Below are 17,910 nucleotides of genomic sequence, written 5' to 3' on the forward strand. Positions count from 1 at the left end.
GACTGTTCATTTCCACTTAGATCCATGATGGAGAAAGGGAGATGATGTAAAAAAAAATTATTTTTATTTATTTATTTATTTATTTATTTATTTCGAAAATAAAATAAATTAAAATAAAATAAATAAAAATGGGTGAAGATTCAAAAAAAAATGAGGAGAGAGAAAGTGGTTAGGAAGTTTTGAAAAGGATATGATGATTTTTGAAAAAGGTTTTAAATTTTGAAATAAAAATCTGAATTTTAAAGGTAAATTTCGAAAATTTGCTTTAAAATAGAGAGAAAAGATATTTTTGAATTTAAAGAGGAGAGAGAAAAACAATAAGATAGTACAAGATTTAAAATTTTTAGATCTAATGCTCCTTGTTTTCGAAAATTTTGGAGGAAAAATACCAAGGAACACCAAACTTAAAAATTTTAAGATAAGACACAAGGAAAACTCAAGAACACTTTGAAGATTCACAAGAACACAAGAACATGAAGAAAGAACACCAAACTTAAAATTTTTAGAAAACCAAAATAAGATTTTTTGAAAACCAAAGAAAAACCAACAAGAAAACACCAAACTTGAAGTTTGGCACAAGATTTAATGTAAAAATTATTTTTGAAAAAGAATTTTAAAAAGAAGGTACCCAATTTACCAAGAACACAGACCAACGCTCTAGCCAAATGGGCAGTAAATGTAACACTTGTTTTGAAAAATATTTTTAATAACTAAGAAAAAATATTATTTTTATTTTTATTTTATTTTATTATTTTTTTTGAAAAGAATATAAAAGACTCTGACCCAAAAGACAAAATTTTCCTAATCTAAGCAACAGGATTCACCGTCAGTTGTTCAAACTCAAACAATCCCCGGCAACGGCGCAAAAAACTTGGTGCACGAAATTGTAATGTCAATGTTCACATTACTCTCTTACAATTTCGTACAACTAACCAGCAAGTGCACTGGGTCGTTCAAGTAATACCTTACGTGAGTAAGGGTCGATCCCACGGAGATTGTTGGCTTGAAGCAAGCTATGGTTATCTCGTAACTCTTAGTCAGGATATAATATCAATAATAATTCTTAATTTGAATTGTGAAAAGTAAGAAGGGCAGAACACAAATTATACTTGTATGCAATGATGGAGAATATGTTGGAATTTTGGAGATGCTTTGTCTTCTGAAATTCTGCTTTCCTCTGTTTCTGATTCACGCACGCACGTTCTCCTATGGCAAGCTGTGTGTTGGTGGATCACCGTTGTCAATGGCTACCATCCATCCTTCCCGTGAAAAGGGTCCAGGTGCGCTGTCACCGCACGGCTAATCATCTGCAGGTTCTCGATCTTCCCGGAATAGGATTTACTATCCTTTTGCGTCTGTCACTACGCCCAGCACTCGCGAGTTTGAAGCTTGTCACAGTCATTCAATCCCTGAATCCTACTCGGAATACCATAGACAAGGTTTAGACTTTCTGGATTCTCTTGAATGCTGCCATCAATCTAGCTTATACCACGAAGATTCTGATTAAGAGATCCAAGAGATATTCATTCATTCTACGGTGAACGGAAGTGGTTGTGAGGCACGCGTTCGTGGGGGAATGATGATGATTGTCACGTTCATCACATTCATGTTGAAGTGCAAATGGATATCTTAGATAGGAACACACATGTTTGAATAGAAAACAGAAATACTTGCATTAATTCATCAGGACACAGCAGAGCTCCTCACCCCAACAATGGAGTTTAGAGACTCATGCCGTCAGAGATTACAAAGTTCAGATCTAAAATGTCATGAGATACAAAATAAATCTCTAAAAGTTGTTTAAATACTAAACTAGTAACCTAGGTTTACAGAAAATGAGTAAACTATGATAGTGCAGAAATCCACTTCTGGGGCCCACTTGGTGTGTGCTGGGGCTGAGACTAAAGCTTCTCACGTGCCTGGGCTGTTTTGGGTATTCAACGCCAGGCTGTAACGTAATTCTGGCGTTGAACTCCAACTTGTAATGTGTTTCTGGCGCTGGACGCCAGACAGCAACATGAAACTGGCGTTGAACGCCATTTTACATCGTCTATCCTTGAGCAAAGTATGGACTATTATATATTTCTGGAACGCCCTGGATGTCTACTTTCCAACGCAATTGGAAGTGCATCAATTGAGCTTCTGTAGCTCCAGAAATTCCATTCCGAGTGCAGAGAGGTTAGAATCCAACAGCATCAGCAGTCCTTTTTCAGCCTGAATCAGATTTTTACTCAGCTCCCTCAATTTCAGCCAGAAAATACCTGAAATTACAGAAAAACACACAAACTCATAGTAAAATCTAGAAATATGAATTTTGCCTAGAAACTAATGAAAATAAACTAAAAACTAACTAAAACATACTAAAAGCTATATGAAATTAACCCCAAAAAGCGTATAAAATATCCGCTCATCACTACCATTAACAATTTTACTAACCCTATCCGATTCAACTTCATCAGAAGAATCATCTTTATTTTCTAAAAGCTGAAAGTTATTTAAATAATTATGTAATGTTACCAGGTAATCAGGAACCCCATCAACCTGACTCATGGTGCAGTCTTCAAAGTCTTTAAGAGAAACAGTCCCAACCAGTCAGTTCGAAACTCACGTCTGGATAATGCAACTTTATCGAAAGGCTTTCTGAAGTCAAATAACAACCTTCACAATTATAAGGATTTAGAGATCGATCAACATTTAAAGGCTTCAATTTTCAATTATAAATCCTAAAATCAACATGCATCTATTCGATATACAGACTCAAATCTGCTTTGACAATTTCAGGTTTGCCTTCCTTAGTCCATAGAAGCATGCTCTGATGCACTGTTGAGGGTACAGCACCTACACCACGGATCCAATCTCTCCCCAATAAGGCATTATAACTAGCTTCGATGGCACTACCACAAACACAGAGTGTCTCTCCGAAGACCCTACTTTCATAGTCAGAGTAACTAGTCCCCTCGCTGGTGTAGAGGTTCCACTGAAATCAGTCACAGCAATATTTGTAGGGACCAGATCATCAAGATGCTTTCCTACTTTTTCTAACATCCTCTCAGGTAGAATACTAATTGCTGCCCCACCATCAATCAACACCTTATTTATTTTGAACCCGTTTAAAACAACAATAATATGAAAGGGACGCAAATGAGACATTTGTCTTTCAGTAGGATGAGGAAAGAAACGTGGCTCATCTTCTATGCGAATGAAAGAAAAAGCCCCTTCATCTTCTTGATCATAATCCTCACCCGGATTACTCTCGCATTCCCCAAGGTACTCAGTGGGAATTATCGAGATCGTTCCTACCATGTCATCATCTCCTTCATCAAAATACTCCTCATCAACATCAACATCCTTATGCTTGTCGACCCCAGAAGATTGAGCCACTACCTTACCCTTTTCCATCTTTGCAGGTGATGGAATTTTCTTAGGGTAAGTCTCTCCATCAGAAGAAAAAATAATCCGAGAATGCACAAAAGGCGTTGCCCCCTTGCTCACCTCTTTTTTTGTCTCCATTTGAAGTTTCTTATTCCGATTGAAACTTCTTCCTCCACCTCTGCCTCTTGGATAACCTCTGGCTTGACCCTATTGAAGGCATACTGATTCTGAGAAGGTGCCTGATGCCCCCCACTGAGGGTTACGTCGATACAGATGATCACGCCTTTGGAGTTCTTAACAGTTTCTAATCCACTGGACACCTACAGCCTGGGATCGACTTAAAGGTGCAGTCACATCATGCTGAGGGATTTTTGAACTAGAACCCTCCATACGTCGAATTGGCTGTCTCTGGCGTGCTTGCTCCTCCCTATGAGCCAATTCTTTTTTCATCCTTTCTTTTTCAAATATTGCTGCCACTTCAGCATCAAATACAGCATTACACCGCGGACACAGAGATACATCCTGATCTTTAATCTTCTGCTGAACCAAGAAATCGAGCAAACCATCTCCTGCTCGAAGGTACACAGATCAAACTTGTGACTCAAAATCATCAAGAGCCACTTCAAAGTCGTAAGACATGCCAACCATATTCACTCCAAAACACGGTTTAACAAAGCTGGCATCAGCATCGAAGGGAACAGTGTCAACTTTCATCTCTTTCTTACCATCGTCAAAATCATCAAGAGCCACATCGAAATCATAAGCCATGCTGACCATATTCACCCCCAAGTAGGGTTCGACACAACTGGCATCAACCTCAAAAGGATCTACATCAACCTTCATCTCATTTTTGCCATCATCAAATTTCAAACGTCCTTCCATGATTGCCTCTTGAATCAAATCCCTGAAACGTACACAACTGTTAGTCGAATGACTAGTTGCTTGATGAAATTTACAATAAGGCTTTCCTTTCAAATCTTTTATGGAAAGTAAAATTCTACCCTCAGGTAAAACCAATTGTTTATCCTTAAGCAACACATCAAAAATCTGATCAGATTTCAAGATATCAAAACTATACTTCTTTCTATTTTTAAGTTTTGAATCATTCGACTTTTCATTACTAGGAGGCTTTTTCGGTAAAGAGAAAACATATGGAGGACCTTTCTTACGTTAAGCCAAATCGACTTCTGTTTCAAAATCAAGTTCCTCTTCTGAGGATTCCATGGTTACATATGCAACCTTTTCCGTACGAGTGAACGGTTTACTTTTTGACCTTTGCTCACTCCTATATTTTTCTTTTTCTTTTTTCATAAGTTCGGTCTGTCGAACTTTTTCAGCCAGATGGGCTAAATCAGGAATATGCACATTAAGTAGTTTTCTACGCATATAGAATTCCAACCCCATAGTTGCTATTTTCACTATCTCATTTTCAGGTAATGACACATAGCATCAACTTCTAGCATTTTTGAAATGTATTAAGTAATCATCAATGGTTTCACCATCTTCACGTTTCAAAGCCACTAAATCAGTAACTGCTATATTCATTTCACCTCGATAGAATTGAGCGTGAAAAGCAGTTTCTAACTGATTCCATGTTGTGATCGAATTTGGTCTAAGATTCGAGAACCAAGTAAATGTATTCTTCGTCAATGACGAAGGAAAGAATTTTATTTTTAAATTTTCATCATTGGCTAAATTCTCGATCTCGACCAAATAACGAGCAACATGTTCAGTAGTTAATTCTCCAACTTCTCCAGCAAATTTTGTGGTTATTTTTGGATTCTTTACCCCTCTAGGTACTTCAGCCATTTGAACTACTTGGGAAAATGCAGACACAAAATGTGGTTGATTCATAAAACCAACATTCAGCCCAACCCGATTTAAAACTTCTTCTATAATTCTAGTGACCTGATAACGATCACCACGCAATCCGGCTATAACGTCATCATCATTTTGACCTCGGAGGACCACGCGGGGATTTTCTCGATTTGGAATATCATTTTCATTTTGAAAAATATTTTCCATCCCCTCGTTATTTCCTCGGGCATTATGCCTCTCACCTTCATCATAATCGACAATTCGAGCAATCTTCTCGACTTGTCTAGTAAGACGCTCGAATCTCGATTCATGATTAGCTATTAAGGGATTCAAAATTGTAGTCATTTGCTTAGTCAATAAATTGACCAAGTCATTGTGACTTACCTCCACTTGTTGTCGATATACTGCCATCAAATTCACAGCATTCGAAGTGGAGCCCACATGATAATCACGAGAATACTCGGAATGTTCTGGGTTTTGAACATTATTCGCTCCATTTACATTCTCAAAACGGACAGGCGGCATAAAACCAGGAGGAAGACCATAAGGGGGCCAACCAGCAGTTAATGGAGGTTGATATGGTGGCACAGGACCACGTGGACGAGTATTACGTCCAACATTTTCAGTTTGAATAGTCGTAACGACTATACTTTCAATTCCAATTGCACCTTCTGAACGTGAAGACACACCAGCTTGTTGTATGGACACTGGTATGCTATCATTGGTGGATGAACCACCATTCACATTCGATAATTCATCAGCCATGTGAATGATTTTCCCACTTCGTAATCGCATACACTAAAAATTACTGAAAAAATATTTATTTGACACACTTCGATTTAAAACTGTCCCACCAGGCGTGCCAATTTGTTTTGTCGATTTTTTGCAAATCGATGGTGGTTCGATATCTAATGATCTAGGAGCGAAACCTACTCCTCTGTGCGAGTACCAGTTTTCTAAAAGTGCATCAAAAGCGTCTTCGATTAGACCAAATTTGAAAATAAAAATATAGTAAATCTATAAATTAATAATTAAAACTTAGAAATTGAAGTTTTGGAAAACAAATAGATAACAAAAAGAAAAGTTTACAGTGAAATTAAAGGAAAACGATAAAATGCCTTCGATTTGATCTAAGGACTTCAACATAAAAGACTTAAGGCAGAAGGATAAATTAATTAAAGAGAGTAAAGAGCACTTGATAAATAAAATTAATTGAAATGCTAAGTTTACAAGAAAAATGAAATGAAAGAAAGAAGAAGATGGAAGGAACCTTACAAAAAATGTAACTCGATTGCAAACTCAGGAATTTGATGGGATGTGAGAGTGCTAGAGTGTTTTTTCTGTGGAAAAGTTCCAACCCCTCTTCACTAAGATTTTCTAATATTTATAGGCTAATTTTACATAACTGACGATTAATTGGTAATTAATTAAAATTAAATACAACATTTCAAATTTGAAGTGCAGTCTCCCTTGGTAATCGTTTCCGCCGTATGATTGTAGATATTCCCTATGATCTCCTCGTGCAATTAAAGCTATTAACTTTCCACTTTCACAACTAATCAATCAACTCTTTCGAAGGTCTTATTCATCTCTTCGAATCGAATCTTCTGCTCGATTTGGCTTACTCGATTAACAAAATAAACGAAATCTATTTCAGCACCGATTACTTTCAACTTCAAACCTGCGCACACGCGTCTTCTCGAGAGACCACACTTAACTCATTTCGATTCAACCCACTTTTATCGAAAATACTTCTTCGATCAACAAATTGCCCCTTGGATTAATGTGATTGGCTTCGATATTATTATCGAACAATAAAACACTTAATCCAAAAGACGTTAATTAGTATTATGATTTAGGTTTTCGAGTTGATTGCCGCTTTAGGTATTATGATTTATGTTTTTGAAGTTTATTTAAACGATTGAGTGAAAGTTAATTAAAGATTAAAAGGGATTAATAGATCTACTAATAAAATTTATTAGTAACATGCTGAAGTTTCTTAGTGGGTGGATTAGGATTTGAATCCTTGTTTGTTGCTTTAATAATTGAAAAAATTGATAACTTAAAGACAATTAAAGATAACAAACCAAGAAAATTTAAGTTGAGTAAAATTGTTTGTCATTTGAAAAGTTGAGTAGGGTTGAGAGATATTTGGTTTGGATGGAATTCTTGAAAGGTGGAGAATTTCGAATTTTAAAGGAGGTTTTCTTGAAATTTTTATAAGATTTTCAATGAAATTGAAAAATAAGAATGATGGGAATTGTTGTTGCAAATTTGAATGTTATAAGATTTTAATTTGATTAATTATAAGTAAAAGAATTATGTTTTTGGAAGTTTTAGCGAAATTTAATTGTTGCAAATTTAAATTTAATTCGTATGCTCTTTGAAGACATGACGACAGGTAGAGATGTCACGAATTAGCCTCGTGGTTGTGGTAGAGGGAGGGTGTCTACTGGTACTCCTGGGACTTCTCGGTTATCATCCTCTACTCCGACTACCCCTGGAACATCACAGGAAATGGGTCCAGAGGATCAGCCATTCATCATGGTCCCTAACCTCAACTACGTGGCTCCTTCTGCTGCACCACCCTCATAACCAGGAAGTCGTCCGGCCGCTTCACTAGAGTGGACTCCTCCACCACCTCTGTCTGCTCAGCAACCCACTGTTTCAACGACGATAATGCCTCCAGCGATAGACACGCGGTACCGGAATCCTCTCACGGATCCTAGCTAGATGGCCCTCCACCAGCTCCCATCGTATGGATGACGATTTGGCCTGATGGTTTGACAGCGTGAGTACTATTTTTAAGTCTTTTATATGCATACTATTTTAGTTAGTTAGTTTAATTTAGTTACACTCAATTTTCTAGTTTTAGTGAATTTAGGTTGTTAAGATAGGTTAGATATAGGTTAGTGGATTTAGGTTGTTAAGATATTTAGTTTTATATGCATACTACTTGTTTGGGAATTGTTTAGGGTTTATTGTTGAGGGATAAAGTTTGTGGCACATTCTATTTATAAATGAAACTCTGCCAAAATTTTTAAAATATCTAAATATAATTGAAGTTTATAGATTACTTCCCATGTACATAACTTCCAATTCTGAATGAGTTTTGAGTTGGGATTAGTTGTTAGAAATCTTAGTCCGAGACGTGATTGCGTGGATATAAAGTTTATACAATTCCAAAGTTGTTTGATATTTTTAAGATGGAAAATAAATTGGGAGGTTAGGATTTAGGTAAGAGATAAGCATAAAAATAATTAGGTGTAACAACTAAGGAGAAAATGCTTATTCTAATGAAAATCTAGAGTTAAAATAGTGAAAGTAAAAAATTAGGGATAAAATAGTAATTATGAATAAAGACAACCTAAATATTTCAAGAGAAAAGATTAAAAGACTCTTTAGAGAAGTTAGAGAGAAAGTAGAGCACATAATTCTTCAAAGAAACTGGAAATAAGAGACGAAGGATGTCAAGAGAAAATAAGATATAAATTAAGATTAAAAAAACCATAACAGTAGGAAGGGAGAAAGGAACGCCATGACGATCATGAGAAAAGAGAATAAGAAACCTAATGTAAAAATTGAGAATCGCCAAGGGAGGAGTAGTATTGATGAACAGACAAAGAACTTAAAGGATGAACACAAAGAATACAAAGGACAAAGATGATAGAAAATAAAAAGGTTCATAAGCTTACCAAAGACTGAGGACAATGGTCCCTCAAAGAGTAATGAAGAGATAGAGCTGAAATGCTTTCAGAGAATAGAGCTAAGTCCTAAGATGCTTATACAGCTTGGAAAAACGGACAGAGCGGACAGAGTTTGCCAGTGTGGGGATGTCCACTTTAAGAATAATTCAGTATCTGACTGACATGGGTTTGCCCATATGGTATCCATTTCTCACTGAATGCACACTTATGTTATAGCCTTATTATTACTATTTTGGGCCTAATTGACACAGTGCGCCCATGTGGCCTCAGTATCTGACTTGACATGGGTCTGCCCATGTGATACCTATGCTGACTGATTCAGTGAGAAGCTATATTGTGGGTTTTTTCAAGTAACGTCGGGTTGCGAGTAGTCAATCGACGCATGAACTCATGGCCTACACTAGAAATAGGCATGCATTATATTGGTTGCGCATTTGCACTTTTGTGACTTATGTATTATGTATTTTCTGTGGATGCTACGTGATTGATTGATCCTTTGTGCTTGTGTATGCTTATCCTCTGTAACCCTACAAAGATAGAAGACTAAGATAGAGATAAAGAGAGACACGCTATCACGGAGTGGAGAGGAAACTAGTATAAAACCTAGGGTTAAAGAACTAAAGAATGAATAAGATACGATGCTAGAGCCCTACCCTAGGATCTACGGGAATGATACATTTTTTTTCACGTTAGTACCCTGCTGAAAACTGTAGGTTCTCACTCCCTTCCCTCCACTTTTTTACAAATGGAGAATTCCATATTGATCACCACAACACGGGTACTATTCGTAGAGATTTTTGAGAAACATTCATATGAGGATCATTTCTTAGATACAACTATTGTTTGGGGAGAGCTGTGTACTCAGATGTACATCGGCTATGGTTGTCTGTTCTCCTATCCACTGTACAGTTCGTAGTTCGATCCCGACCAACCCTATGTGACTACGAGCTTGCTCAGTTCTACCCTGATCGTGACTATCATACCTTTTCACCATAGTATTTTCATGATCGGTTCCACCCCTATTCGAGTTATGTCGACTCTCAGCCCGATCCTCCATCACAGCCTCAGCCCACTCCTTCACCAGAGCCTCAGCCTAATCCATGCTAATCGACTCCTTAAATGCTCAACTCGATCCTCTGTGAGAGAAATTTGGACCGACGAAGCCTGTCCGAGCTGGATTTATTTCTTCTTCTTCTGACGAGGATCTCGATTAGGATTCTTGGACAACAATTGGCTCCGATGCAGGAGACAAAGTACTTGGTACAAGTACAGTTCAAGACAAGCCCCATGAGGACGACCGTTGACTGATTTCTCGACTGGGAGGCGACCTGAGGATAGATCATCTTTTGTTGTTAGACTTTGTTTCCCTCCTTCTATAGTATTTGTGAGGGATAGGACTTTATTGTCTTTTGCTAGTTTAGATACCCAACTAGGAGTTTCCTGAATAGACCAGATTTCTAGGAAAGTTGTATGTCTAAAGAGTCTATTATGAACTGACCATTCTTGGACAACAATTGCTCCGATGCAGGAGACAAAGTAGTTGGTACAAGTACAGTTCAAGACAAACCCCATGAGGACAGCCGTTGACCGATTTCTCGACTGAGAGGCGACCTTAGGATAGATCATCTTTTGTTGTTAGACTTTGTTTCCCTCCTTCTGTAGTATTTGTGAGGGATAGTACTTTATTGTCTTTTTCTAGTTTGGATACCCGACTAGGAGTTTCCTGAATGAACCAGATTTCTAGGAACGTTGTATGTCTAAAGAGTCTGTTATGAAATGACCTCTGGTATGTATATATATGAATGCTGGTTTGACAATCTGTGATGACTCTCTAAATTCCTGTCATTTGATTAGATTATATTCTATATTCTTAATGTATATCCTTATCTATGAAAGAACCATATGTTAAAAAAAATGGCTAACCTACAAGACACTGATAGTGCAACAGGCTCATATGTATATAAATAATAAAAAGTCTAGAGTCCCATTGGGTCGTTACAAGAAGTGCTTATCAAGATCGGAAAAAGAAGTGTTAGTGAAATCAGTCACCTAAGCCATTTCAGGTTACATAATGGGCTATTTCTTATTATCGAAAGGTCTATGCAACCACTAGACTATATAGTAAATTAGTTTTACCGGGGGAACAAAGAAAGGGAAAAGAAGATCCATTGGGTCAATTGGGATAGAATGTATAGTCCAGAGAAGGAAGGATGATTAAATTTCAGTAATTTTAAAGCTTTTAACTAAGTGTTATTAGTAATTTTAAAGCTTTTAACCAAGTGTTATTAATTTCAGTAATTAATAACGCATTCCTGGTTTCTCATCAAATCCAACATTAATCATCAAAATTAACAATCATCATCCTTTTATAATGATCAAAATCATACTCCAACATATACAAACTCATTCAATCTTCATTCACAAATCATATACCACACACACAATTCAATCAACAATTTCTTCAGTTCATTCCTATCTTAAGGTCTATTAGCCTAAGTTTTCACGTAATATTATACATTAACTACGAGAAAGTAAAACCATACATTGGCCGATTCCTTCCTACATCCAAAACACCTCAAAAACCTCTCCTCCACAAGCTCCAAGTCTCCAATTATCAAATCAACAAGCTCAACCACCGAAATTTCATTCCAAACCACCAATTGGACTCCAATTCAACATGAAACACAATCTAATTCATATAATATCACTATAATTAACATAGGGTTTACTAATCAGAAAATTCACAAAGGTTTAATAATTTTTTAACCTTACCCATGGATTAATTGGCCAAAAACCAAAAATTTCTTCAAGCTAGTTCAATCCTAAATATCAAGACACCACAATTTTCAATGCCCAAAACCAAAAAATTTGAAAATTGAAAGGAGGAAGAGATGGGTGAGAAAATTTAAATTTCTTACAGCTTTGTTTGGATAGTTTTGAAGAGCTCGATGCGGTGGTCACGTGGCCACAAACAGTGCGGCGATCGGAGCCCCGGATTAAAAGATATGGAGGATTGAAATTGAAACAAGGGCTAGGGTTCTTATTTGCTCCCCTCACTCCCAATTTCAGCATGATTCCTTTGTAAATGAAGGGAAGAATGGCTGAGTTATGTATTTATATGGTGGGTCTTGGGTCCGGTTTGGTTCGGTCCGATCGATTCAGCCCGTTAGCTCGATTTTGGAACAAAATTTTTAAAATTAGTGTCTAAATTCGTATTTTAAATATTTTTACTTTCACAAAGTATAAAATTTAATTTCTTAATTTCTTTGAATAATAATTAATCTATTAGCTAATTATTTATTAATTACCCGAAGTTTATACCAATTTTTTGACTAATTGCAAGTGTGGTTGAAGAATCAAAGAGTTACTGTAGTGAACCTGTTATGTTACCATAATCTTACACTTTACATTGCTACTGCTACAAGAGTGTATTGAACCTGTTACTGCTATAATCTTCTGAAAAACTTTCAATGATACTGTTAGCGTTATATTGTTTGTTCATTTTTCATTTCTATAGTTGTAATTTTGGACCGAGGTATGTAGTGCTAAGCATATCTCTCTGTAACCAAGTATTCAGAGTTACATTCTTCGCGTTATTTACTAGAATGATGATCTTATTGTTTCCTGATTCACTAGTGATATTGTTAACTATGGGTCGTTAAGGGATCAGGAAAATAAATACTAAAGTATTGAATAACACACATTAAAAAATAATAAAAAAACATGTATTATATGTTTATAAATGGGTGAACCTTACCATTATGATAAGTGTAGCATTTCACCAAACACTTAGAAAGCATGTGAAAAATAATAAGATACATAGACATAAACAAGGGAATGAAAGAATAAAATAAATCATAGTGTAATCGGCAAAGGACCCAAAATCCTAAGGCTCCACCAACACTGTATATCCCAGTTGTGTGTCTCATCAACCTGCAGCAAGGTTTTGCATCAAACTTCATCATCTCGTCGTCGAAAAATCTCAAAAAATGCCACAACGATATCTTATTACTTTAGCTGACACAATTTATTAGCATCATATTAGAAGAATGAATGATTATTCAATCTAGTTACTAGTTCACTGAATCAAAAGTTCAACCGTAGTTCAATCGGAATAACCGAATTATAATAAAATAATATATAAAATATAAATAAACACAACATAATATATAAATAAACACACAAATCATAATTATATTCTAATATAAACCATAAAATCTCATCCAAATTAAAAATTCTACATCAATCAAAGTGTTATATAATCTCATCCAAGTCTGCATAAGTCAAATAACAAAAGAAATATCCAAACAAGATTAACAAGTAAGCAGTAATTAGTATGTAAATAAATAACAGCTAGAACAATAAGTAGGCAGCAATAACAATAACAGCTAGGCAAATAAATTCAATAATTACATAACAAAAAAATTAATAACATCTAAAAAAATAGCAAGAGAATTATTAGCAAGAAATGAACAATTATTAGCAAAAAATTTAACAAATTAACAAGAACAATGACAGCAACAACAACAATCACTAACAAATCAACAAAAGTCATAACACAATAACTACGAGAACCGAACAATTATTAGAAAAAAATTAAGTAATCAAGAAAAATAACAGCAAATAAATTCAATAACTACAAGAACTGAACATCTTTGCAACAACAACATAACAATTAACAAGAAGAATCAGTAACAAGAAGAACAACTAACAGAGACGGAAGAAGAACAATTAACGACAAGATGCTAAAGAACTGAATCGAGTAACAGAGTCGCACAATATACCTGAACGCCGGAAGGAATGGAGCTGGAGGTGAGCAGGTCTGAAAGCGACGACAACGAGAGGCAGAAGACGACGACAAGGCAACGACAGAGCTCGCAAAGTGGCAAATAGAAAAACTCGCTGCTTCAAGCTCTGGGAGAGGAAGGGAACGCACTGTCGGAGAGGGCAAAAAGGGGTCAGGATTTTTTATTAAAAAAATGGAAAGATAGAATAGGGAGAGGGATGAGTACAACCTACCTGGACGACGGAGGAGAGACACAACTCTGATGACAGAGGGAGCGGCAACGACAGCTCTTTCAACAGTGGCAAAGACAAAGAGAGCAATTTCGTTTGAGGCAACGATACACGATACACGCGACTTGAGGCACACTTTGGAGGAGAATGGAGGTGGACAGCGCTGACGGAGGGTGGCCGGAGGGGTTGCCTGAGGTAGTTGCAGGGGAGAGAGAAGAGAGAGGAGAATGGGAGAGAGAGAAGAATGTTCTTGAAAGTGAGGGGAGAGGGCTGCGCATTTTGAATTTAGATTAGGTTTACCGTCGGATTTACCGGTGGATAAATCCGATGGTAATGCATTGCGTATAACTAAAACATAGCATTCCATTAATTGAGTTTTACCGGTCCGCTGGTGATTTCAATGGTAATGCTCGCGTCAATTTTTTCCCTCTAAATATTACTGGCGGATTTACCGTCAGAAAATCTAAATCGACGATAACTTTTTTACCCACGAATTTATTGTCATATTCGTCGATAAATCCGTTGATAAACCCACTGCTAATATCCGACGCTAATTCCAACTGTATTCAGCGTTTTTCTTGTAGTGAAGGATAGAACACTAGCAACAATGCGATGATAAACACAAAACCAAATTGGAGCATGCTTTGGAAGCTCAAAATTCACCCAAGTGTCTTGAATTTTGTGTGGAGATTGATGAGGAATTCCCTCCCAACAAAACTGAATTTGCAAAGAAGAGGTGTGAATTGCCTAGCCCTTTGTCCAAGATGTTTTCGAAGAGAAGAATCAGATATGCACTTGTTTAGGGACTGATTTCATTCAAAGATTTTGGGTTTTGACTCCTTTTACCTTAAGGCCAAAGACTGAAAATGGGGTAAGTCTCCAAACCTAGGTGGAAAATATGCTGAAAAGTCTAGATAGAAAACAAAGAGAATTGTTTTATACTTGTTTGTATGCTATTTGGAAATCCAGGAATGCTCTGGTTTTTGAAGATAAAAGGATTGATGTGTTATAAATGATAGAGCTAGCTGAGAAAAGCTCCAAGGAATTCTGCGTAGCAAACACAACCGAGATTGCTGTTGGTCTGAGCATTTCAAATGAAGTTTCGGAGTGCCAAAAGTCATGGTCACCACCTCTTCTAAACCAAATTAAGGTGAATACAAATACTGTGTTGGTAGTGAATCAGGTGGCTGGTGCGGGTGCAGTAGAGAAGGACTCGGATGGGAATATTCTTGCTGCAGCGACCTGGAAGTTAGCTTTGGAGGTGGAATCTCAAATAGCTGAAACTCAAGCTTGTGTTTTGGGTTTGAAATTAGCTAAATATTGTTGTTTTTTGGATATTGTTCTTGAAAGTGATAATGCTGAGGTGATACTAGCTCTCAAGAATAGGAAGGTGGGAGATGACTATTTTGGTTCTTTATAGCTGACTGTCTGACTTTGACACATAGTTTTAGATCAATTGTTTTTTTATATGTAAAGAGGGAAGGGTAATAGATTTGCACATGGCTTAGCTAACCTTGCTTTTATCAGTCCTGATTTGTTGTGGCTAGAAGAAGCTCCTGATCATATTTGTAACTTAGCATCATTGGATTGTCTTAGTCCTATGTTGCCTTAATCAGTAAAGATTTATTCTTTCGGAAAAAAAAAATTAAATGTGAGTGCAAATAATTACCATTTATTTTTTAAGGTACATGATAAATAAATTTTAAATCTTAGTTAAACAAATTAAAATTAGATAAAGAAGACTAAATGATATATATATATATATAGAGAGAGAGAACGAAATTAAAACATAGGCTAAGATACAACAAAAAAAGGCTTTGCCGCTAGTAGTTACAGATGTACTAGATATACATTTATATGGCTATTGACATGTTTCAGTGAATCATCAAAGACTTTTGCCCCGAGAAATTCTTAGAAACTTGCTCTGTTATATTCATTATTTGATACTTGATTGTTTTATTTCTATATATTAAGACACTAAAAAAAATTGACCTTACATGTATGATGTATCAAATGGTGAATGTGAGAGAGCAAGAGAAGGAGCAAGCGATTCCTACTAATGTGCACTGAAATATGGAGTTATATTTCATATGTCATTCCAATCTTGAGAAGTCTCTTACGAGGAATTGCCATCAACTTGTCCCCTTGGCGGAAGTTCTTTCTCAAGAAGCTGTAAGCATAGTTGACAACTATCTTATTGAGAAAAGATGAATTTGGTTGAGCCACCACCTCTGCTTCGCCTAACATATACACCACACCCTTTTCCATTGCCTTGTCTATGAACTTGACCTCATCTTCAGCACCCTGGATGGGCGGATCAGAGAAAGTGGACGACTTGTTAGGTGCCACATGAACAATGGGATCCGAGGAGGCACGAGACACAATGCCTTGATTATTATTGTTTGGAATTATTCTGCTGGAAGAATTAGCAGACCTTACTTTAGTTCCTTCCTGCAATACTTGTGCTTCTGCTTCCTTGAGTGCCATCTGATCACTACTTTCTGCTACATCAGCCCCCTCAGTAAGCATAAAACTCTCTTGTTGAATGAAGGCCTTAAGATTTTGTATTAATTGGGATTCAAACTCGATAGGATCTTCAAGTCCATCCTTGTAACCGTGCCTCACCACACAACGGAACATTCGGTACTCTCTAGGCTCGACATGGCGAAATAGGAACCTCTCCTCCAAAGCAACTCGGCTGACAGGGATGGCCTTGATCGAAACAAAGACAAGGACTGAATGGATGGATGACACACTGGCAATAAGATGAGGGAATATTGGAGGAATCCCCTGAACAAGCTCAGAGTAGAGAAGCCCCATTCCCGGAACTCGGCTTATGTCTGGGTTGACGGCCTTAAATTTATTTATTTACTTACTTGGATTGCTCGTACATTAAAGTGACCCAAGTCTGCAAACATGGCTTCAGATCCTATGATTATAAGAATTTTAATTAGAATTAAAGAACATTACAACTTAACTAACAATATTGATAAACAAGGCATATAGATGCAACTCACCTGTTATACATAGAAACACTCCACCAAGTGATAACCATCCTTGCTTACCGTTGCGTTTGAAGTAATCGACTATATATTTTGGATTAAAAGCCCGTAACACTCCAAGGTCATATTTGAATAAATTGTAGAGGCCGATCCCCCCAATGAATGCAAACCACACAAAGATAATTGGTGCAAACGAGAATCCCACTTTATCCGTACCGAATCGTTGCATCGAAAATAGGACAATTAAGATCACTATAGTGATCCCCACTACAGCTTCTGATTTAGAGGAAAAGAAAGATATATGTATATAAGTATTAATTGAAAGTTTGTAACAAATTTCAGTGAGTTTACAGGAAATAAATCTGTATCACTTAGAAGTAAATCGATAAAAACTCAGTTAATTATTTTTATGTAAAGTTAATAATTAAATTTTTTTGTTAAATAATAATTTAATTAAATTTATCAAATTATTTTATAATTCCCATTTTATTTGTAAGTTTAAACATGACTAAGGTTTAAGTACCTTGACCCAGTGACGTACTGATTCCACTTACGGCAGAAAGGACTGCATGTAAAATAATGAACAATTATGTTATATACATATCAAGGATCCATTCAATTCGAAGTTAGGAGAGGTTAAAAGCTAGAGAGAATTAAAAACCTGAAATTGAAGGAGTAAGAATCCCGTCTCCTATGACCATGGAAGTTCCTGTTATGGTTGCAAGCAAAAGAAGAATACGAGCAGTGTGACTGTTCTCAAGCATCTGCTTCAGTCTTTGGGCTCGTTTTAACTTGTTAGACGGTGTGTCCAGTTTATAGTTAGAAAGTTCTCTGTCTTCTGGTTGTTGATTTGGAACCAAACTAACCTTTAAGTGTCTGCATATCAGCGAATACAATGCAAATGCTCCACCTACACACACAAGATTTTTCTCCTTCAAATATACATACACATCTCACTTGAAATTAAATGCAAACAAAACAACAGACACTATGCG

General features: G+C 36.5%; 2 protein-coding genes and 1 pseudogene across 3 annotated transcripts; all 3 read right to left on the reverse strand.

The window, feature by feature from the left end:
* LOC107646152 overlaps nucleotides 1–17,910 on the reverse strand; it is a 52,759-nt pseudogene that overhangs the window by 30,253 nt on the left and 4,596 nt on the right.
* On the reverse strand, nucleotides 12,609–15,526 carry LOC110263231. Of its 2 annotated transcripts, none has more exons than XM_021104234.1 (3): nucleotides 13,917–15,526; nucleotides 13,682–13,832; nucleotides 12,609–12,830 (listed from the first exon to the last, which is right to left on the reverse strand). In XM_021104234.1, exons 1-3 carry the CDS (start codon nucleotides 14,278–14,280, stop codon nucleotides 12,626–12,628), a joined length of 720 nt encoding a protein of 239 aa, XP_020959893.1. In that variant the 5' UTR covers nucleotides 14,281–15,526; the 3' UTR covers nucleotides 12,609–12,625. The 2 variants fall into 2 exon arrangements, with proteins under 2 accessions (XP_020959893.1, XP_020959894.1); XM_021104235.1 differs by lacking the exon at nucleotides 12,609–12,830 and adding an exon at nucleotides 12,896–12,914.
* LOC110263229 (potassium transporter 5-like) lies at nucleotides 15,738–16,764 on the reverse strand. The gene has a single exon (XM_021104233.1). The coding sequence runs from the start codon at nucleotides 16,731–16,733 to the stop codon at nucleotides 15,993–15,995; it is 741 nt and encodes a 246-aa protein (XP_020959892.1). The 5' UTR covers nucleotides 16,734–16,764; the 3' UTR covers nucleotides 15,738–15,992.

Source organism: Arachis ipaensis, chromosome B06 (genome assembly GCF_000816755.2).
Source record: "Arachis ipaensis cultivar K30076 chromosome B06, Araip1.1, whole genome shotgun sequence".
NCBI lineage: Eukaryota > Viridiplantae > Streptophyta > Magnoliopsida > Fabales > Fabaceae > Arachis > Arachis ipaensis.